Source organism: Triplophysa rosa, linkage group LG10 (genome assembly GCF_024868665.1).
Source record: "Triplophysa rosa linkage group LG10, Trosa_1v2, whole genome shotgun sequence".
NCBI classification, from domain to species: Eukaryota; Metazoa; Chordata; class Actinopteri; order Cypriniformes; family Nemacheilidae; genus Triplophysa; species Triplophysa rosa.
Window position 1 is genome coordinate 15,550,845 of NC_079899.1, and position 24,420 is coordinate 15,575,264.

Below are 24,420 nucleotides of genomic sequence, written 5' to 3' on the forward strand. Positions count from 1 at the left end.
AATTTTTGAGCAAATAATTGTATACTCCACACCTGTACTCACCTCCAACTTCAACATCTTCCAGATCAGTAGCACAATCATTAAAAAGCCAGTGCTATGTAGCCTAGAGCAAGCGATCCGTTCTCCACCCCACCAAACACGATACGTCTTTACTGGCATCCCAGGAAGATTCATCATCCCTCATATGCCTCCTGCATCCACTCAGCAAACCGCTTGATTCTAATGTTTCTAATCATTTGCAGAGCTGCAATAAAACAGTGGGTCATGGTGTGACGCTCTGAATCGGAAATGTGAGCTTGTATGCGTTTGTAAATCTTTTTCACTCTCTGATTGAGGGAATTCTGTAATCTACTTATAAACAGTAAAGTACAACACAAACTGAGAGGAGTATGTGTGGGCAAATAGAGAATTAGAAAAATACAGAAAATATTTCATTATATGGTCTATTGTAAGCTGTACTTTGTGTACATTGTTTAACTATTAGGTCAGTTGTTATATGTACAATGTGTCAGTCTTTGTCTGTAGCACCGCCTGGACTGTGGACATTGCTAACTTTCATTGGCCTTCTCCTGGCTTTACACACCTTCCCCCTGGTCTGCCTTGCAGTTTAATTCTCACTGTGTTGACACTCACCACTACCTTCATTACCAGCCCACCTTTAACTCAAATCTCTCTGCGAGCATCTCTCCCTTCCTATATCTCTCGCTGGGAGTTGAAAAGTTCACAGGGCCTTTGAGCTGAATCTCTCAATCACCCCCCTCCAATCCCGGCCTCCGAGCCCGTGTGTGTGTGCCCGTTCATGCACTCTGCCCGACTCCGATGATCATTCAAATGCTGTGTGTAGAACTGATTCTTTGAGCAAGGCTGAAAATTTCAATTTGGGCTCCACGAGCGGGAACCGTTCGGCTGTGGCAACTCTTCAGGGCCCGAGTCAGGATTACAGATTCATGCCGTAATGTGCAAGCTGCCTCTCAAGGTAGGCAAAAATCAATATCGCAGATGTTTATAAAGCAGAGTCTCTCTGGCAGAGCTCTTAGATGCGTCTGCCCCCCTTCTCCCTGCCCTAACCAATCAAATCCTTTTTCACAATGACAAAATGAAGAGAGCTGTGGGGGAACAGACTGTGACCCGTCTGTTTTATGATGTATTTAATAAGACAATTTCATGCCTCTAAATGAGCCTAAGATATCCTTCATTAAGACTGCATGGGTTGGGAGATGGACGGTTTGTCGTTTAATCCAGTTTAGTTTGGCTTGATAAAGGGCATTAGAGTCAATCTTCCACACGCAACAGCAGGAATATGACATGCTTAAGAAAAGTGTTATCTATATGAAAAAACTAACATTACACACTTAAGCCATTTTAACCAATCAAAAATAAGGGATTCAAATATACGGCCACTAAGCTACAAAATCACAAAGATTTTAGCCTTACGTGACAAATATATTATATAACAATGTTGTGAAACTCAATGAAATAAATGAAAACTGCAAAAACATGCCCCTGAGAGCAAGGCGTGCGTGAGTGTTTGAGGGATATACACCGTGAGGACAACTTTGATCTCAGAGGTACAGAAGGTCAAAGTGAGAATTTGGAGAGAGCATGTATCCATTTACTCATCTTCCACCCACATACACACAGAACAGAATGACTCACACACACTCAGCCAGGCGTGTATGTTTGTTTTCTTTCTGACTAGTGCGTATGCGTACCCATGAGTATGTGAATGTACGGTTTAAGGCCTCTCCGCTCAAACAGAACAAAAGGGATACAGGCATAAAAAGCTAATCCCCAAACAAGAGACAAAATGTGCACTATGCACTATGCTGGCCTAAAAAGATAGATGACAACAAAAACATACAAAGAAGAAGCAGGGGAAAGCAGAGCCTGAGAGCAGTGAAATGCCAAGGACTATATGTCCCGCTCTCAAACGAAGTGCAAGGCACATAGCTGGGCGGAGTGGCTGGTTCTGGCCGTGTTTCAGCAGGTCGAAGCCTCTCCACCATGTTGCCTGATAGGGAACAGGCACTTGCAGCTGTCCGACCATTCTGTTCACTGCAGGCAAACGGCCTGGAGCCAGAGACACTGACTTCACCGCCCCAGCCCCCTACGGAAACCAACGGAGGTCGGCGGGGTGCGAAGAATAGCAAGGAGGAATGGTGCGGAAATACGTGGGAAGCAGGTTGCTGAGTGCCATTTGTTCTCTGCTGGGAGCCTGAGCAAATCTAGCAGTAGACAGAGACTAGGGGTCAGAGGTGGGATTAAAACCCATATGCACAAAGCGCCCTTCCGCGCCAAACCCAGAACAGGAAAGCAGGAGTCGCCAGATTTAACACGGCAACTTTTGCCTTAAATTCAAAAGCTCACGACTCGGACAAGACTGCAATGATCATATCACAGGTTTGTAGCAGAAAGTCTGACATGATCACAAGCATGTCTAGAAAGTATAAACATGCTTTGTAACTTACTGCAGGCACCAGTAGCTTCTCGACCTCTTTTACTGCTCTTCTCATCTTGACCTCGGCACGTGTCTGTGTGTCCTCCACTGTGATCAGAACATGCAGGTCTTCATTTAGATGCTCCCAGTTCGGTTTCCCTCTGTTCTGCTCTTCCTGGGAAAGAGAGAGCAACAGAGATGTCAGTTAAGACAGGACATCAAACTTTGACTCCGTGTGAGAGAGAGTGCGAAAGAGTGACACATTTTCTTGTCGTAGATGACGGTACGCATTTTCGCAGATAGTCAAGATGACGGTTCTTTACACAGCAGCTATTACGCCACAGCACATTAACACACGAAGGGAATCAGGGTGGAATATTTCAAATTAGTCGGTTAGCTGGCGCGTGCAATTTTATAAGAGCAATGAGTGTAAAACTCTGGTAATCAGAAATTCTGCATCTACTTTAAGAATTTAAAACCTAAACATCAAACAAAAGGAGTAATAAGCATTTATTCCCAAATTACTATTAAATTACAATATGATTAATTATTTAAAACCCAGTATTACAATGCATTACACCATCAATACTTGCGTATTATAAATTGACATTTACATTACATTTATACATTTGTTTCTGAGAATGTGCAATCCCTGGGATCGAACCCATGACCTTGACGTACCTAACGCCATGTTCTAACCACTGAGCTACACGAAAGCTGTGTAATAAATATATTGACAGGGTTTGTCCAGACATTTTATACTGAAAACCCAGGACTTTCAAGGAATTTCCAGCACACTGTAATTCAAGGACTTTTAAGCACTCCAAAATTCAAGCATTTTCTAGCACCCTGGAATTCATGCACTCCGAAACTCAAGGGTTTTCAAGCACATGGGAATTCAAGGATTTTCAAGTATATTTTGGAGTTTTCAAGGACTACAATCAGATCCCAGTTCTTTTTTAACCTTTACATTCTAAAATGCATGCAATGACTGAGGTGGAATTAACAAAACATCTTAGACTTGAAAATTGAAAGTCTGACACCACCCTAATCGTCACTATCACTGTGTGTCATTGTGCCAGACAGATCATAAAAATTATGTCATAAGCATTGAGTATTGTTTTAATGTGACTATTTTAATAAACCACATTGTTTATGCTTATTTTATCATGAATTTGTAGAATAAGCATATATGCTAAATTACTTTTCAGACCAAGCACCACATCTAATAAAATTTCGCAGATGTCATTTGAGATAAAAAAAATCACATGCATAGCACAATGAAATAAAAAATACAGCTGTCAATCTTTACTTGCCCCACAATTCAAGCACCTTGTATGAGCCCAGTGTTGAGAAGGTAACAGATTAACGTTAATTATTTAATTGATGATTTTTATAATCGACTAAAATATTCTAAAAATGGCCCAGTTATGATGTATGACATGCTGATTATAAAGACTAAAATGTATTTTCTCCGCAAAAGACCCAATGTAGTTTTAACAGATTGATGCCTGTAGAGTCTGAAATATTTAAATATGAAGCAGAACAGGTGAGACAATGAGGCTTCTTTGAGCACAATTCTCATGGTGATCGTTTAAATTGGCCTTGCAGTTGGTGTGCATGACCGTTTGATTGGCCTGGGTTAACAGCAGTCTCAAAAGAAAGCCATTATGCTAGAGTCGAGCGGCCTGAACAGTCGGAGGTGCTAAACTGAACGAAGAAATAACGTTATGCTCTTGAGTTGTGGGCTGTTTTCAAAGCCAACAATTACCCACCACCCCAGCTTTCAACACCTCTCAGCAGCCTGACAGTTCATTCTGCTATCCATAGATGAAGCACTTTAAACCAGCTGGATGAAAGGTAAAAAGAATATTCAACAGCCCCCATTGCGCAATTTTTTTAAGATCTGACAATTGAAGAGGTGAGAAAAATCAAATAGTCTGCATTGACGAAACACTTACTTGCACAATTTTGTACCTGCTGAAATGGATGAATCATCTTTTGAGGACGTTTAAGGAAAACCCACTGAGGTTTGAGAAAGCTATCCTCATGTTCCTATCCTAATTTTTGCTTCAACTAACAGATGCTTGGCAGGAATACTGGATGATTCATTAACATTTACAGTGCAATTATCTAGGACGTTAGGTAATGTGGGGCACCAGATGCATTGTTTGGTCCATCACAAACCAGTCCATGTAAACAATACCATCTAACGGAGCTATTGTGTGTCATTTAATGGTGCCAAATATTTAAAAATGAAATGTGCGGGTGTCTTCTCCTTACTAAAAACAGGCAAAAAAGAAATCCAGTTACTATCCCACAGCCCCAATGCCTGAAGCGATCTGTAATACAAAAGGCAGGATTTCAAGGTAAGCGGTATAAGAGCACTTGACCCGGCCCTAAATGCCTCATGTCTCCCATGATGCTTGCAGATCAATTTTCAGTTAGAAACCTCAATTGGCATGCTTGCTAAAACATCAGTAGAGAGGAAAAGCATGCACCTGACAAGCCTACTAACACACAGACTGAAACCCAGTCGAGTGTCTATGATACAACATTCTACAGCATTCCCATGGATACGGTTGCCATAGCAATGATCATACATACGTGTGTTTAAGCCACTTTACAAATTTCAGACCACTTCCTGCCCACTGACCAATCAGAAACTTTGCCTTAGTGATTGTTCGTGTGGTTCAACAGCACAGTCACTCGCATTTCATTAAACAATAAATGCAGATACGACTTCTCGTACGCTATAAAACTGGAAAAATGACATTGTTTCTCTTCATTGATTTTATGTAACAAGTTGTTTTCCATAAAGATGCCTTGATATGACAATGATGCACAGCAATTTTACAAACTGTAACGCGAAGTCTTAGGACCACACACTATTCTCAAGGTGAACAAAAGTGGGAAAGGTCGTGCCAACCATGTAAGGACAAAGACCTTCAGCTCTGAGCAAAGGCATGGACCGTAAAACACACATCCACCCTCTTATGCCTAATAGGGAGCAAGGTCATTCCGTGTCCTCTAAGGGTGGGTGAGAGGTATGTAGCACCAGGCAGGGAGAGCAACCCAAAAGCCTTTGAAGAGGGCAACGATTCTGTTTACTGTCATACGAAACCAGGACCAGGCAACACGCACATGACGCGAGACACATGTGATGACAGATCTATAAAGAAACAAAAAGAGAGTGAGAAACTCAAAACAGCTTGTCAGCAAATGTGACCTGTCCAACGGTACAGTGTTTGGAGGTTGTTAAATTCAGAACATGGAAACCATTTTGGATTTAACAAACACCACACTGTACATACACCAGACATAATAACATAACATGCCAAGTTTTGCTAAACAAAACATTTCAAGTCTTAATCAAATTAATCAAATGAGGCTTAATCTCAAAACTACAGTCTCCATTGCCTGTAGGCCAAGCGCTGCCACGATTCCATTGCAGGGATACTGGCAGCCAACCCGGCTGGAAATAATCCCACCAGCCTATAAATACTGTTCATATAACCACAGCAGACTGAAGCCTGGACAGCAGTCTTGAACAGTTGTCCTGGGTGGAGTAGTTTACAGGCACCTGTTTATCAGGAATGAAAAACTGACTGGAAAAACTCTAACCATCAGGGGCAGGAACGCAGAATGAGACTCTTAAAACCAACCAGAAAAGCTCTACAGAACAGATAAGGAAGACAAATCAAATCAACTCAACTCACATAATGTTCATATTTACATTCTATGTACATTCAAAACCAACATACCAAGAATTTGAAAAGAATACCCGGATTCCGACTGATGCATAGACTTAGGTGTCAACGCTAAAAAACACCAAGCCTGCAATGAAGACGAGGGTCTTAAAGTGAAAGTTCACCCAGAAGTAAAAATTCTGTCATCATTTACTCACCCTCATGTCATTACAAACCTGTTTGACTTACTTTCTTCCGCAGCACACAAAAGAAGATATTTTGAAGAATGTTGTTAACTAGCACCCATTCACTTGCATTGGTTTTGTGTCCATACAATTGAAGTGAACGGGGGTGCTTGCAAGTTGCGCTGTTCGGTCACCAACTTTCTTCAAAATATCTTCTTTTGTGTTCTACAGAAGAAAGTCATGCAGGTCTAAAACCCAATTTATTCAGGTTCTTCTATTTTACATTTTATTTCCAATTTTCCATAATAAATGTATGTGTGCGTGTAAAGAAACAAAAAAAGAAAACTCAATTTTAGCAAGAACAAAGAGTGCAAGCTAAAGAGGAAAGCTTTAGAAAGCCTGTTGTGTAGCTCTTGGAGAGGTTCTGTGATGCACTGGTGAGGGTGGCCGTCTGTTACATTTGATCTGTGCTGTGGTTTCTGAGAGCCCTCAATTTGAACAGCGTTTGATCAGAGGAAGAGGCTACACCGTGGGACAGGTTATTATCCAGAGTTTGTCTGTCCTGTCCTCTACCATTACATCCGACTGAGCTCGGCTTCGGCACATGCACACACACAAGCACGAGGACGCGGAGTCTCCTGAGGATGTGCGATACGGTGTATGTGTGCAGTTCTTGAGAGGGTAACAGGGGTTAAACCACCGCTGGGGAGCTGCTAAATAAAATGTCTGTCTGATTTAAGGCTAACGAAGGGTTGTCTCCTGAGACGTGTCTTCTAGTGATCCATGATGTTACCTTTGAGAGCAAACACTATATAATTCTCTACCAGGCGATAATAATATGAACTACACAATCACTCCTTTAAACTCTAAACAACCTTGCCCTATCCTCACAAATGAACTAAACAAACCATGCTTTCATTCAACGGACTCTCACTTTGGATCTTCACTGATTAAAGGTCAAAAACACTTTTCCCTTTGCCTCCATTTTTCTGTCTCCATTGCTCCGGGTCCCCAGAGGCAGCGGCAGACTAAATTATTGAGAGCACAAAAACGGCTCTGCTAATGGACGCTTAATAAACAACCACCTCAGCTCAGGCCTGTCTCACTCTGCTCTGAACGGTTTTGGGTTACTTTAGATACATCTAACTATACTCACCGCCTCGGTTTCTACGTGTATGTCTCCCATGAGACAAGCAGAACGACACTGGCTGGAAATGGTGCTCTATCCTATGCTAATGATAGTCGCTCACCACAAAAAAACAGGAATCATAACCCTTATCTACATGGTGATGCCTTACGGATTAAAAAAAAAAGCATCTATGGACTTAAAAGGAAAAAGGTTTTGCTCTACAATTTCAAAATATGCTGGTGAGCCCAATTGAATGGCTAGACTAAAACAAAACATAGATGGCACAACACTACTTGGCTCACAAATAAAATATAAAGGATCAACTCTTTCTAAAAGTAATTCATTTCTGCATCATGACTCAAGTTCATGGCACATGGCTCTTCCAGAGGGTCGCACAGCTGGGACCCAGGTGCACGTGTCTGTGTGCGTGCGTGCGTGCGTGTGTGTTAATGCACAGTGATGGGGATTTCCTGATAAAACGGCTCCACGGGGATGGTGACAGAGCAGCAGCAAAAAAATTGGAAAAAAAGAGCTGATTTTTTCCCCTAACTCTCTGTGGGTTATGCAAGACTTCAGAATTGAAATCTGCTTGGTTGCTTACTACAGAATCCGCCATTTCTAGCAAATTTTCAGCTTGTAGTGCTGAGTAGTTACATGTACAAATGTCTTTTCTCCCGACCCTCAAGAAAGCCTCCGCTGGAGCTGACGGGGCAGTGCTGTAATGTCCCTGTGCTACATACCTGTCACCTGGAGCTATAATTTGCCATCATTCAGGGCTTAAGTTGCTCCTCTGCTGGTCACACAGCAGGCCTCATCTCAGAGTACAAAGGATCTGAGTCCTTCCATCTCCCAGTGTGTCTACTGTATGCTTTTGTTCTCTCTGACACCTACACCACTATGGGCAGGCCTGAAATAGAACTGATCCCTAGCCAGATCCCTGCCAGCCAAAATTGTTTGCGCATTTACAAAAAACTTGACAGAGCAAATGAATGAATTGGCTCATGAGGGGCAAACATCAGCAGAATGTACTACAAATGATGAGAAATAAAAAGGATCTCACCTTCTTTCTGTCTCTCATGGAACTCCGCCCTCTCACCATGATCTTGCAGCCGGTTTCTGCTTCCAGCTGCTTCGCTGTAAGTCCACGAGGCCCAAGGATCCTCCCCACAAAATTGTACTGAAAAAACAGAGAGGGAGAGAGAGAGAGATTAGAAAGTATTCAGAAAGTCAGGGATATTCATCTTGACACAGGATGTTATGCATGCACTGCTGCTACATTCACTGTGAAGTAGTGTTGTCACGATACTGGAATTTCTAACTTCGATAGAATACCTAAAAAAATATTGATATTCGATACCATTTTCGATACCACGGGGAAAAAACTTCTATAACAATAAGGCCCTAAATTTTTTACATTTTATTTAAAGTTAAATTGAACAAGATTAGACAATGAGGTATATTTTTACGTTATTTATTAATTGTTAATCTAATGTTAATTTTACTAATACATTTATTATTTAAAATCAAAGTTGTATTTGTCAGTATTAATGGACCAGAGCTTACATAAACAGTTGTATTTTTAACTAACATTTAAAAGAGATTAAAAAAACTTGAACAAATGTATTGCTCATTCTTTGTTCGTTAATGTTAGTTAATAGCCTACATTTATATGATTACAATTTTTTTATTTGGCTTTTATTCACATTTAATCATTGATCAGCGCACATATAGACAGAAACGCAAACTTTAAACGCAAGAACTGTTGCAGACTCTGGCCATCTCAGCACTGGCCATCTTTCTAACATAAACAAGGTTTAACCGGAGCAAATGAGACGAGTGGATGAAATCATTGAACAGCGCACACACATAGAGCGCTATGGTAAACACGGAAGTGCAAACGTGTATCACACGCGAGAACTGTTGCGGAGACTTTACCCGCACCAGCATCATTTCAAACATCAACTTAACCAGAGCGAACGAGACGAGTGGATGAAATCATTGATGAGCGCACATAAAGACAGAAACGCGTGCATTAAACATGAGAACTGTTGCAGAGACTCTGTAAAAAACAAACAACATATAACCAGGGCAAATAAAACGAGTGGATGAAATTGTATTGCGTATTGTAACCGTTTCAGATTTTTCAGTATCGATATGTATCGAAATATCGATATATTTGACAACACTACTATGAAGACAAATTCATAGAACAGTTAATCCTCTGAAAATGTTTGTCATAATGTATTCATCCATCATGTCATCCCAAACCTATACTTTTTGCAGGAAAAAAAAAAAGTTGGTCTTTTTCATATAAAGAACGCATATAGTGACCAGTCACATGCCTCCCATACATGTTCTCACAACTAGAAAACCTACTTCAAGATTATTCTAAAAACATGGTTTGGAAAAACATGAGGTTTGATTAAACAATGACAATTCTCATTTTAGGTAATCATTCGGTTGTGTTTGATAGGTTGTTCGGTCTCTGCAGCTGTGCTGACTTCACACAAACACAGAGAGACACAGCAAATTAGTCAGAATGTGGCATCAAGACAAAAGGAACAGAGAAGCTGTAAGAAGTGTCCTCAGAGAAAATCGAGTCTCACATATCAATTAAATTAGCTGCACTATATGACTAGATAGAGCTTTTGACCTCGTGTGATATTGTAACGTAATAAACACAAAAGAAAAGTCTTCCCCTTGCATTAATGATTCAATTAGTTCCAGTGTATGTTTTTGACAAGCACACGTCAAACCTTATTCTGAAACACTCGCTTTAATGCAATCCAACAAAAAAATCATTCAGCTGATGCAAAAACCCTGACTGAACGAGCAGCTAATAACGCTTCCTTCTCCAGCAGCAGGATACGAGCCAATCAGGAACGTAGAAAGAAAAACGAGAGCTCAAAAACACTGGCATGCTCATGTTTGCCAAACAGAATCTTAAGCAGCACTGCAAAGCCTCCTTTTTATTTCCTACTCAACATTTTTTTATTTCCTTTATAATTCTCTCTCTGTTATCGTACTCTGAGGCAGGGAAGGGAGAAACCTGGCTGAATGTAATGTAAATAAGACAACAGGAGTGAATTAAGAGAGGAGGCCTTATCGTGGCCCTTGTCCCTGGACTCTGGGCTTTGTCTGAGAGAATGCATTATTTACCTCCATAATCCTCCCAGCTGTAGGCCGCCTCTGATGGCACAGCTCAGAATAAAAATGATAAAAACAATGCAGCACTCTTTTTATACTTTAATAGTTCACTTCTCTGAATCCGGGTGAAGGCGGACAGAGAGAGGGGCTTGCACTGACCAGGCCCATGAAGCAAAACATGATCGTTACTTCACTTTTTTTAGTGCTTCAACCTGTTTACACTCCACTTCAATATGGTTGTCACTCCTCTTCCAAGTGTTTCATCACAGTCTGTACACACACGGTGTGGTTATTTACAGGTGTGACGACCGTGTTGCTTCTAAATGCCTGAACAACTAGTTTTCCAAAGCAGAAACGGATGGGTCTTGCATTCTTGCAATTCCTGACACCAGTCTCTTTTGAGGTTAATATTACAGCTCTCACTGTGTTGGTGAGACCTCTGGAGTTCTACATACACATCAAAGTCACTACAACACACATTCAGACGCAAGAGCGCATTATGTGTGTAAACTTGACATCACACATGACCTGGTCGGGGCACCGATGCGTCACGTGCACAAGTGTCCCTAAACAAATCAGACAGTATTGAAACACTAAAGCAAAAACACATCAGAAGCACCAAGCACAAGACAACACCAGAACGGTCAGTTAACGGATTCTCTCAGAGCATCATCCAAACTTCATCCATCGCTCTGTTATTCAGAAGCACACCTGCACAATCTCTCTCACTCCATGCAGATGAGAGAGGATTCTCCTCTGTGAGCGTGTTGATGTTGATTGGACATGGCAGAGAGCAGCGGCCTGATGCGGTGGGGGAAATTGCTCACTTTGAATACTGGAACCAGACAGTAATTACAGCCTGGAGGAGACGCCACCATTTCACTTCCTGTAAAGGGAGGAAGGGAGGCACGAGAGAAACTATACGCGAGTTGGAGAGAATCAGAGAGCAATTCCATCATTTTTATATGACGGCAAGAAAGAAATGTTTTCCCTGTAGTGAGGCAGGCAGGTGGCCCCTATGTTTGTTAGTAACGGTCAACGCCTAAAAGGGGCAGAGATCAACCGCAGAAACCCTGGAAAAATCCACGCTGATGCCGCACAAACGTCAGCCACATGAAAAAAGGGCTCGGGTTGCATGTTAAACACACACTGTACATGAGTTCATTTCATGATCTCACCAAGAAGGCAAATGCAATGAAATTGAGACACACACCAGACAGATGAAAACAACTATCAAAAAATACGGCATAAAATAATGTACATCCATAACAATTAGCCTATTTCACAATATGGCGAGAGAGACCAAAGTAGGTTCAAATGTTTTCCTGTTGCACTGCTGCCATAGCCATTCATTCAACTTGTTTTCTCACATGCATTCATTTTATTTACCAAAAGCAACAGTAGCATATGTTGTCCGATTTGTTCATGGTTTACTGGGAGATGTAAAAATAGGGAAAACAAACACTACAAAAACATTGTTTTTTGAGCGATTTATGTATGTGAATAAATCACAGCATAAAGGGAGCGCTACATGCCTAACTGCTTCTAGTTTCCGCAACTGTTATTGTGAAGTGAACGGAGCTAGAGCATTGACCAGACAAGCATTTACCCTACTTCTGGTTTGTAAACGTCACGCTGAGAAATAGGTCTAACTGTAAATTTACAGATGTAAGATTCATTAAATTAACCGCTGCAATTTATTTATGTCAGATCAGCTACACTACTGTTTGAAAATATTTAACATGATGACATCACCCCACCCTTATTCTGGCATAGATGCACTTTGTTTTGGTGGAAACATGGTTCATGTTTTGGCACCATGTTGGTGGAAAATGAGTTCCTCAAGGCTTTTTAAAAAATACTAAGAAAAAAAGAACTAAGGTGCTCTGAAAGCACTGACACTAAATAATTTGTCTTGATACAGGGTAACAGATCCTTTTGTCATTTTGTTACGTGACAGTAGACCATTGTCATATATCTGCTTAACTGAAAAATCTCTATGTAGTGTATGGGAGCACGAGCACACATGCATGTACATGTAAATGTGTCAGTGTTAAACTGAAGGGATGTATAACAGAACAACCTAAATGTGTGCAAGCAGAGAGTTGAGCAGTTCATGGACGCAGCCAAGAGACCTGACAGAGACAAACGAGTTACAACGCTAATGCAACATTATACCTCCTGCCCCTCCTTCCTGCTCTCTCTCCACCAATCACAATCACTACACCCTGCACATAAGTCACAACCCATCACTGCTGTACATTCACACCTATCAGAACCGCCCACACCTCAAACACACGTCTGTCCTTCAGAAAAGTTGTCAGAGGACATGACAGCGGAAAAGACGAATTTGGGACTATAAAAAAGCCTGTCAGCAAAAGTTTTCATCAGGGAGAAAAAATGACAGATGTGAAAAATGAAGTAAGGGAGGATAGTTTGAAGGTCAGAGTTTACAAACTCTGGTGCGGCAGATTAGAAGCATTTGGGATAAAACATCCCACTTTGGTTCTCTCATACCCTAAGGTTGGAGATTCTAAATAAAGAAGCGTATGTAGACGAGCTACATTTTTCATGATCTTAGCTTCTCCACAGCCAATCAGAATGTGAATTGCAACCAACGGCTCACTCCCCCTCCCTTTCGAAGCCCTATGGTGGCTGACACAGGACTGAGATGTCATCGTGTTTTCTCTTCTTTCCTGAAGGAGATAACGTATTTACGAAACAAGCTCTGTAGAGCAGTTTGTCCGTTTAGGGCTACTGTAGAAACAACATGGCGTGTTCCATGCAAGGGGACCCGTGGCTCCTTCTAAGGTAGTAAAAACATAACGCTTCATTAGGTAAGGTCTTTATACACCCCTGAAGACATAGTTATGTATATTATATTGCATTTCTGAAAATAGATCCTCTAAAAAAAATTACACTTTGGGCTTTTAAATGAGTGGTCAGCATTGGGTGCTCCCCACATTTACAGTATCAGAAATCAGAGGTGGGTAGTAACGCGCTACATTTACTTCGTTACATTTACTTGAGTAACATTTTGGAAAATATGTACTTTTTAAGTAAAATTAAAAGTGTGTACTTTCACTCTTACTTGAGTAAATTTCTAATAGAAAATCTGTACTTTTACTTCGTTACATAACTTACATTGCGTGACGTTCCTTCGTTCCTTCATTTTTAAATATGCTTTTTAAAACGCGTTGTTTATTTCAAGGTTGTCGTCTCTTTTTACGGGCATTCCCGAGTGATCGATTCTTTTGAGTCGATTCTTTTGAAAGCATTAATTGAACAATGGGCAAAACCATTTGAATAGGCTAATGAATCAGTTCAAATGATTTGTTCAGTTCGCAGCACGATCTGAATCACCTGAAGCAGGATTACTCACTCCTCGTAGCGCGAAACTTAAGAACACGCAGAACACAAAGAGCGTTGGATGAAGTGGATATGAATCTATATATATACAATCAAAACTGCAAATGTGTCATATTGTTTGCCAGCAATGATAAATGCCCGCCATATGCGCGCACCCGCGCGACCTGTTCGTCAGACACAGCAACATGCGCGTTACCTGTCAGACACAGAGACGTGGGCTTGCAGAAATATACATTTGAAGAACAGAAGGAAGAAAACTTGTTGATGGGCGTGTGGTTCACTGTTTACTGTTTGTTTACAAGTAAGAGCCTTTCACAACACACACGTGACACAACACGAGAAAACATGAGCTTTGTTCATTTTCAGTTCATTTAAGAGAGCACTGCAGATGTTCTAGATCATCTTAGGAAATGCTCTGAGTTTAGTTCATGCTTTAGTTTGACATGGTCTTTTCTTCTAAATAAGTTGTGTAAACTACATTGACATCAGGACTAGATGAAATTTACAGAAATGCTTGTCTCTTCTGTGTTTGTCTATTCTTTAGTCTCTCTAGTATATTGCAAAGATATCTGCTTATGATAATTAAAAATATTGATTAAAATGTAATATTAAAATATTGGCGTTAATATTAATTTAATGTAGTAGGCCTATATAATCTAGCTACTTGAGTAGTTTTTTCATTGCATACTTTTTTACTTTTACTCAAGTAAATTTTTAAATAGTGACTTTTACTTTTACTTGAGTAACAATTTCTCTAGTTACTTGTACTTTTACTTGAGTAAAGATTTTGGCTACTCTACCCACCTCTGCCAAGCAGTAATTACTAAAATCCGCCAATGGCAGCGCCACTCCCGAAGACAGCAGGGAACACAGTAGAAAGTAGACAAAATAAACTAACTTGAATCACACACACACACACACACACACACACACACACACACGCGCGCACGCGCACACACACACACACACGCGCGCACACACGCACACACACGCGCGCACACACGCACACACACACACACACACACACACAGTGAGGGGCTACACTGACATTAAAGGGCCTTTTGTTTACACCCTGTTATCAGCTGACAAACGAGAGCGAGGGAGAGCGAAGAGAGCAAGCACTCTTTGTGTTACAGCGTGTAGTTTTCATGCCACCAGCAGCATTGCAAAATAATGAGTGTTTCCAAAAAGGATTCCAATGCTGCCATTGTTTGCAAAAACCGTTAATCTTGCCATAAACTCGAGCTCATTCGTATAGCCAGAGGTTTACATGTTGGAGCTCTTAGTAATAGCTGTCTGTGCATGTTATATGAGAAAGAAAGCATTTATCGAAACATTGAAAACCACCACTGTTCCAAGACCACCCCGTACGGTCTGCTGATTGGAGAACCGTACTGCGTGAAATGTTCTGCTGAACAAGGTTCTAGCTGAAAGCACATGCGGAAGGAATTGGTACACTGCTGAAAAGCTTAATCCAGTGAGCTGCAAGAGGAAATCTGTGGTAATGCATCCAACTGCAACCTCCCAAAGGAGTGACGCAACACACACATAAACACCAAAATAATCAGCTTGCCACAGTGTAAGCACATCTGTCACTGAGGTGGTGAAGAACAGCATCGGAAAATGCTTCTTTCACTCTCACCTCTGTATTCTGTCCTTTTTGTATTTTTCAGGTTGTTCTGTAAACAAGTCTCAGCACGTCACCATCACCTCTGCAGCCTTCTGACTTCTCTATTCAGCACCTCATGTCGTACCTCAGTCACCCCTATACAACTCTCTCTCTCTGGATCTGCCCTGTTGTTTCCATTTCTATCTCTCTCTCTCTCTCTCTCTCTCTCTCTGCATCACATGTAATTAAATCCCTTGGAGAACAGACATTAGGGCATTAAGGAAAAACATTACAATCCACAATTATGCTGCTCTCTCTGTAGCAACTGTTTGGTTTTCATTATTAATTTAGTATAAAATGAATCTCAAGTTTCTCCATATCATTCAATTAATCTATATACTCTAAAATGGAGAGAGAGACACATTGAGAGACCAAAGAGAGAGATATTTAACCTATTGGGTGCCCTTGCCAATTACTAATTAACCTGTGTTAATTGTTAATGTGGTGTGGCAGAGCTGAGAAACGCTTTTATCTCTGTGGCCAGCTGCGGATCCGAGCCAGTCTGCCAATCAAGAATTGGTTCTAGTTCAGAACCGGTTTCCTTTTAAATGAACTAACAGAACCAGATGTCTGCATTCTTTCCCTGATGTGGATGGAACAACATACTAAAATACTTTGCCACGGTTTCCTGCACAACTATTCAGCGAAAGCACTGTGCTGCTACTGAATCTACAGTGGTACGGCAAAAGAAATCATTTTTGACTGAATTGTGAGGGTGCGGCCTGAATTGAATTTGATGAAAGCGGAAGAACTTGGGTCTCACAAAATAAAATAAAGAAAATAAATAGATGACAACTACGGATGCTCATTTCGGTTAATTTCCCTAACCGAGAACCGACACTCGTTATCCGAACATTAACCGTTAACCGATAAGATTCTAATAATAAATTGGAATTAAAAAAATACATGCTGCATCTCATTTCGAAGGCTGCGTCCTCCGGAGGTCGCGTTTGTCCGCCGCATACACCTTCGCATGCGACATCCAGAGGACGCAGACTTCAAAATGAGACACAGCTACAGTTGACGAGGGTCTGTGACACGTTAAATATACAAACATTTTTTTCACAGATTTATTTTAACATGCAAACAGCAGAATAACGAATACATCAATAACAGCACCTGCATTCACATATCACATTTTCACGAACCTGCGGCGTTTTGGACAATGGAGAAAATCTAAAATAATATAAATCCAAAGCATAAAATAAACAGGCAAGAAAAAAAACTGAATTAAATAACAAATCATGACAAAACGAAAACAGAAGAACCGGCAAAGTTTATATCCGTCAGAAAGTTTTTTCATCAAATAAAAATAGCAGGCCTACCTCAATCCAAAGCTTGGAGTTTTTATTTAATAAAGTAACATGTTTACGTGTTGTGGTCTGGAGCTTGTTGACAATTAGACCCGTAGCAGAAAACACCCTTTCAGATGGCACGGATGGCCCGGGAATGTAGAGATAATGCCTCGGGAAGCGCGTCACATTTGCTTTCCACCAGCCAGTCTTAGCTAAACATATATATATCCAATCTGCTATACCACCCAAAATACAAACATTATTTTTTACTTATTCATATTTCACATTCGTATTTTTACGTCACGTCTAAACGAAGGCAGGGAAACCACCGGTCACGCTCTTTTCCAGAGGGGAACTGGAATCCCCTGGTTGGGCCTGGGTTCTCCTGAGGTTTTTTTTCTCGATTAGAGTTTTGGGTTCCTCGCCACCGTTTGCATACTGTTTTTGCACTATCTGCCTGACCGGGGGGGCTGCTTTAGAATCTTAGTTTTACTTAATTAATATTGCATATAGGAATTTATTATCTGTTATATTTGACCTGTGCTTCTCTCTCCTTTTTCCTAAATGTGTGCTCTCACTGAGCGTGTGTGTGTGTGCGTACTTGTCTGTGTACGTACGTGTGTGTGTGTGTGTGTGTGTGTGTCTGTGTCTGTGTGTGTTGGNTGTCATCCGCATGTAAATGAAACGAGACCCGGTACTAGGGGTGGGCGAAATTACCAAAAATCTATTTTACAGAATGAATAGTTTTATTTCACAGTAACAATCTCCTATTTTAATTCTATATCTTATACCACATTTTTCTTAGATTGATTTCCTTTATGTATTACAGTTCATTTAAATGCTCACCACATAGTTAAAATGTAGGAAAGTTATGAAAATGTAATAAAGTTATCAAATTAAGTTCTGATAATCAGATTTATCATTAATTTATATTTATCTTCTAGCTATATTACATGTATACGGTAGGAAGATATAGACAACATGTATAACAATGAAGTTTGAATATATGCACAAACAATGAGAGTACAGTATATGACTAGTGTTATAAACTGCTGTTCATGGGGTCTGTACTGTAGGTCTTTATCGCTCTTCACTCTCTATTAGATGAGCACTTTTTGTGTTGTGACTCTCTGTCTTTAGGTTTGTTTATTCTCGGGCTTGTTTTTGCACTGCAAGTCTCTGGTGACTCCGCGTCTCCCAGTAGCAGTGCTCACGTGGCGAGCATCATTGCGCGTTACAACGCAAGTTTTGCCTTGGCTCGCCTAAAGTTAAACTTTATTAAAACTATTAACAGCTTTACAAAGCGACCTGACTTCTGAAATAACTGAGAATGAGCTTTATTATGTGCACGCGCAGATCACTGCACCCCTGCACGAGCACTGCGGGCGAGAGAGAAAGCGCCAGACTGGAGCGGATCACGAAACTACAGATGAAGGTAAAGAAGGTCAAAAGAATATTTGATTTGTTAATTTGTTATGGGTGAATTAATTCACATGTTTTTTCATCATAACGCCCAATTTGCAGAGTGCAGAGTTAACCACGCCTACTTATTTACATACCGCAGAATACACGGAATAGAAAAATCTCTTACGGTTGACATTTTATTCCGCAGTAACGGAATAATCCGTCATTCCGCCCAGCCCTATCTGAAACTACACATGATAAAACTGTCAAATAAAAACACCCAAACTCTTGCATAGCCGGTCCACATTAGACTTGTATGCTGCACTCTTCTGCATCCCTTTGTGTGCGTGTGCAATAATTTGGAGGGCAGAAAATCCAATCTGAAACATTATGACACGAGTCCTTTGAGAGCAAAGTAATTACTCTCTCTAAAGAGAATGAGAGATGGATGGATGAAAGAGAGAGGGAGAGAGAGCGAGGCAGCCTGTTATCCCTAATATAAATCATCTTTTTTCATCTAGTTACCTCTCTTTCCCTCTTGTTTAATCCTTTCTAAACACCAGGAGCAAAATCAATCTTTGTAAGCTCCCAGCATTTAGTCCTGACACTTTATAACAAAATACAAACAAACAAAAGCCACATGAGCGCCAGAGTGGTGTAGTAAACAGGTGGTTTAACAGATGACTAGTGTTACTGTAAGACAACGCTTTCATTTACATTTAATCATTTAACAGACGCTTTTATCCTAAGCGACTTAGAAATGAGAAAAAGCATCTGCGATTTATCATACAACAGCCAACAATATTAGCAGACTCCTATTATCGCATTTAAAGAGTAAACCAGAGCGCTTAACAAAAGGTAGAGCAGAAAAGTAACTTCAGGGAACCCGCAAAAGACTAGACTGTTGTTAGAATAGAAAGTGCCTTTATGGTTATAAAGTGCTCGCTGAAGTGGTTCTCGGTTGTTTTTGAAGGTCGTGATTGTCTCAGCAGATCAGGTGGATTCACATGAGATGAAAAAGTATACATGGAAAAAATGAGAGTGGGAGAACAAAAATCAGCAAAAAGGTTGATCTCGCACACATACTCAAACCTGTATTCTGACACTGAGCAGATCCCGACACCAGAGAATGAACCACATCACTGTACTCTGGGTCTTTCTATCTGAGCCAAATGTAATTTGTGTCTGAATTAACATAAGCATGCTAAACAGGGCAGAGGAGGCAGCGAGGATGTAATCTCTCTCTGAGTCAGCCATCTGCACTGGACACACACACTTTGCATGCATCCCTGAAGATGCTGTTGGCTTCCCATCCACCCGCCAAGACTGTCTGCGGAGGCCCCCAATTACGGTTTCTAAAATGTTTTAGCCACACAAACAGAGGCTGTGTTTTAAAACCTGCGTGTTAAATATGAAGTTAAAACCAAATAACAAAACACTGGAGGCAATTCAAAACAGTTTTATGAAAGCACTACATACATTTCAGAATTATATTGGATGTCACTAACAAATCCTAAAACCCTTCAGCGGGTTACGTGGCTTTTTTGGTCATTAGCAAATATGAAGCTTGTGGCTAACTGTGCGTTCACACCTCCAGAGACTCTGTCGGTAGGTGTCGCTAGTCTCTTTCTACGAGATCGTTAGAAGGCGTTCCTAGCTTTGTTTGTTCTAGTAACATTTATAAACAAACTCTGCAGTAACCGACGAGAGATGGATAACGTGAGTTCCGCTGCTTTACTCCTATTGGTAGTCGCTCCCGAAAGTCGCTCATCATTTGCATAAAGTTGAGCAAATCTCAACTTTGTCACGTCGCTAGACACGTCTACTTCCTGTCGCCAACCATCACTGTCGCTCGTGTCGCCGGAAGTCGCAGGCTCTCCATTGAAATGAATGACATCGCCTCGCTTTGTCGCTGGGTGTCGCTGGTGGTGTGAACGCACAGTAAAGTGTATGGATGCATATCAGTATTTTACTCATTCCTTAAGCAACCTAGACTAGACCATTTGTAGTACTGTTATCTCTACTACACAGAGAGCCAACTAGGTTTTAAAGCACAAGCACTGCTATCTAAAGTGTGATATTAACATGGTTTCTTCTATGACAATTCTAGAACAAAGCTGTGGAACGTTCCCTTGGAGTTCTGCAAGACAACCATCATTAAAAATGCTATGAACAAGCATCAAGGCAATATAATTTTTTAACAGCACTTCAGAGAACGCACATACAAAAGCAAAAAAAAAAAACACGAAACATCTGCATGCACAAATGGCAATTAAGAGTAAACGTCAGGGAAATGAAAAGGCGTGCGTCCTCAGTAAGCCTGTGAAAATGGTAAGCGGTGAAGACTCTGATGAATCAGTAGTCAGAAACGGTTGGAAGTCATTTGTGAGGCTAAATTGGGAGTCCTTTGGCTTCAAAAGCCCCAGTAATAACCTGCAAATTAAAACTGGAGGCTTGAGTCTGATCTTCGAGCTAGCAATCTTCAATATAGCCTTACATAAATAAAAAGGGCAGCTTTCCATCCCCCAACAAGCCCACCCCGCTCTCATCTGCAGGGTAATGCTGTCTGACAGGGCAGAAAATGACGATGAAAAACCTTCAATAACATTCCCAGCATTAGACAGAAGACCCATCCACCCTCAGCTTAAGGATGACTCTATTAATAGCTTGTTGCTTCAACGAGCTGATTGCTGCAGAACAGCCGTGTTGCGTTAAGTGAGCCACGCTGAAAGAAAGCCTCAGTTATTCTGTCCGTTGCTCCCACTCCATAACCATTTCTTAATTCTCTGACCTGTCCCATCAGAGAATGCAAAGATTATAATTAGAGTTTGAGCACTTTTGAAGTTTCTGTATAATTTTCCAGCTAATAAATAAATATGCTAAGACAGATGGGTTGCATTCGCATGTATTCATACAGGTGTTTGCGAGGCACAGGAATGAAATTACAATATATATCCAGCTAAATGAATCTGAATAATTCATAATGCCCTAAGGCTACAGATACTAAAATGAACACATACATTATGTTTTTAAACAATCACGCGCGCACACACACACACACACACACACACACACACACACACACACGCGCAACATTACAGCAGAAAGCAGCTCATTAACAACAGGTGATATAATAAGATTTATTCAACTCTATTCTATCCAAAAACTTTAGAACGGAGGTGATGAACAGGGTCGCAACTGAAGAACATTCAAAGATGTTTTGTAGGTCAAAGGTCAACAGACTTTTATTCTGAATTTAGATTATTTTGATTGGCTACTGATACATGCACAAGCTCACAAATGCACAAAGCTCTTGGCCAAGGAAATGTGAACAGGATCGTGGTGGTAGAACAAACTATTTTTATGAAATTAACATTCTGAGCTAAATATTGGGATCAAGACCAACCTGTGTATCTGTTTGGGGGATTTAGAGGGTTACAGACAAGTATGCAAAAGACAAGACAGAATGGATCAGTGAGCATGTGAATTTCCAGCTGAAAATATGGAAAAACTATAACAGACTAGCCTTCACAAACACACACAAGACTAAGAAAGGATCTGCTTTCTGCTTCAAGAATAGCAAAACAAACCACAGAGGACGTTTAGTCTGGATCAAGTGGCCTGGGTGAGCCCATATGCGTGTTCTTTACCTTCTCACCAGTAATGGATTTTTAAACCAAAACCTTACTAAAGTAGGACTAGAATAATTGTTAAAGCTACAAATCCAAAACAATCCCTCTGCTTGAACTGTAAGTAGATCTGGTTTCAAACCGCAGAATGTTAAATATACAGTGAGCAAATATACAAGACCAATAAAACTCCTCCCATGCAAAAAGCAACCAAAAACTTTATTTAAATATCAACAGATCTGAAAAAAACAATCAAAAGCTATTTCATCTCAATCTTGTTTAGGATCATATTAACTTCCCTGCATGTCTAGAACATTAGGATGGCAATGTGTATGTGTGTTTAGAAATGGTGACTCATGCTAACCACCAGGGGGAAGAATAATGAAGAAAGACTAGGGGAACACAGCGAAAGAGAAACAGATTTCAGGGGTCAGTTGGGGATTCTATGTACACTGGTGTGTGTGTTTAGCATGCTCATACATAAACAGTCACTTCATATTTTCCATGGCGTGATGGCGATGTGGGATTCATTCTATACAGGTCAGCCATGTTTTCTGTAGCTGTTTATGCTATTCTGAGGCACAGGGTCACGTGAACACACTCGCACACCTCTATACATAAACTACACGCATGGACAATATGGGAGAATATGACCATTAACAGTCACAGTTACCCTATAGAATAATGCTCCAGTTTATTTTAAAATGTCTATACTAATGGAACAACAAAACTGCTCTATGATGGTTTGTAGACTTATAAAAATTAAGATTTCAGGCTTAAATTCTGGCTAAATGAGTAACATATATTGGAAAATAATATAACGTCACTGTCCTTCTGAAACCTTGTATGTCTAAATTTGCTGTTTTTCAGGAAATAGAAAAACACTGTACTTTTTAAACTATTACATACTGACAAGCACTTTTTAAAAACCCAGGGACAATGTGTAGTTTACATAGATTTTTTTCAATGAATATCGGGTTTAACATCCGCCGACGCTACCCTCTGGGCTCCCGTAGTTCTGAATGGGCTCAGCCCTTGCCTGCGCGTTTGCCATAGAGATACATAAACATTGCAGCGAGCAGGGAAGAACACGTCTCCAATCAGGGCTTGAATTTCGGTGTGGGATTGCGCATAATTTAAGTAATTTCCGCAAGTCTATCTTTAATAATGCGAGAAATTCCCGCACAACATGTATTGCTTCATTTAAAATCTAATTTTGAAATAAATCCTCAAACGCGAACAAATGACATGTGAACGTATGACTGTGTGTTTCTTCTTTATGTGTGTTTTCTTCTTTCTGTGTGTTGACTGTTTTCAAGCGGTGAGCAAAGGGATGCACCAAAGTTTCTGCTGTCGGAAATGGCATTATATGTATTAAAGGCCGAAAATGTCTTGCAAGTGTCCCGCAAGTGCTCGCGCTCACTCTCACTCCGCCATCAAGGCGATAATGTCAACCTGTCACAACAACTAACTTGACTACTGTTATGCATATAATAATTGTAGAGTAATTGTAGAACTTCACATTATAGGTAATTGGTAAAAAGTTCTATTTGTTTCTGTTGCAAAAAACTAAAAGAATAATTTGTTGTATTAAAATATGTCACATTTCGTCATTTTTATTAAACAAAGTTAGTTTATTTTAAACAATTATATTTTAAAAATGTGTTTAAATTAAAACTGATGTGTCCAAATTTATTCCACCCCAAAATCTTTAAATCCCCCACTGCTAATCATGTAAGGAGGGAATTCCCCCCAGTATAAAAACGAAATTCAGGCCCTGCCAAGAAAGGCACAGTGTCATCCGTAATTTGGAATTGGTTCGGTTTTGCGGCATCAGATGCAGAACAAACAACACCCCGTTGCAAAGTGTGTTTGAAGTCTGTTGCTAGTAAAGGTAGCAGTACGACCAATTTACAGTAGCACCTCAAACAGAAAAATCTATTTAAATCGTAAATCTGATTTTTTTGTGAAATAATCTGGGATTTTTTTGGCCATATCGCCCAGCCCTATCCAACCATATGACTTCACTGTAAAATTACTATAACATAACAGGCCTCACAGATATAAAGGGAACTATGTTTCTCCTGCAACGCAGTTAACAAAGAGCGTGATTAAAGGCACAAATGCTCTGAGTCTTAAAATAAATGTAACATTCTGGAAAAATAAAGATAAGCAGAGCAGTCGCCTCCATCATAATTAACTTAACTCGAATCTTGGGGAGCCTAAGGTGCAAGTGTGTCTAAGTGTGTGTGGTTGTCCATCGGGACAGATGGTGTGGTCTTTATCGGGGCCGTCAGAGGGAAAATGCATTTCATGCTCTGCTGGCCACCTTTCTCTTTCCTCCCCACCCCTCCTGGCCACCCAGAAGAATTAGACAGTAACCCAGAAGAATTAGACAGTAAAATTGTTCCCTATGTAAACGGGTGTGTGTTTGTGAATAAGAGACAAATGTCAAATACAAGCTTCT

General features: G+C 40.5%; 1 protein-coding gene across 5 annotated transcripts in view; it reads right to left on the reverse strand.

The window, feature by feature from the left end:
- qkia (QKI, KH domain containing, RNA binding a) overlaps positions 1-24,420 on the reverse strand; it is an 81,612-nt gene that overhangs the window by 23,973 nt on the left and 33,219 nt on the right. For all 5 annotated transcript variants that reach the window (XM_057343590.1, XM_057343592.1, XM_057343593.1 and 2 more), the window contains exons 3-4: positions 8,501-8,617; positions 2,469-2,612 (exon numbers count right to left, since the gene is read on the reverse strand). In XM_057343590.1, the coding sequence (XP_057199573.1) occupies positions 2,469-2,612; positions 8,501-8,617 (261 nt within the window). The remainder of the gene's footprint in view (positions 1-2,468; positions 2,613-8,500; positions 8,618-24,420) is intronic.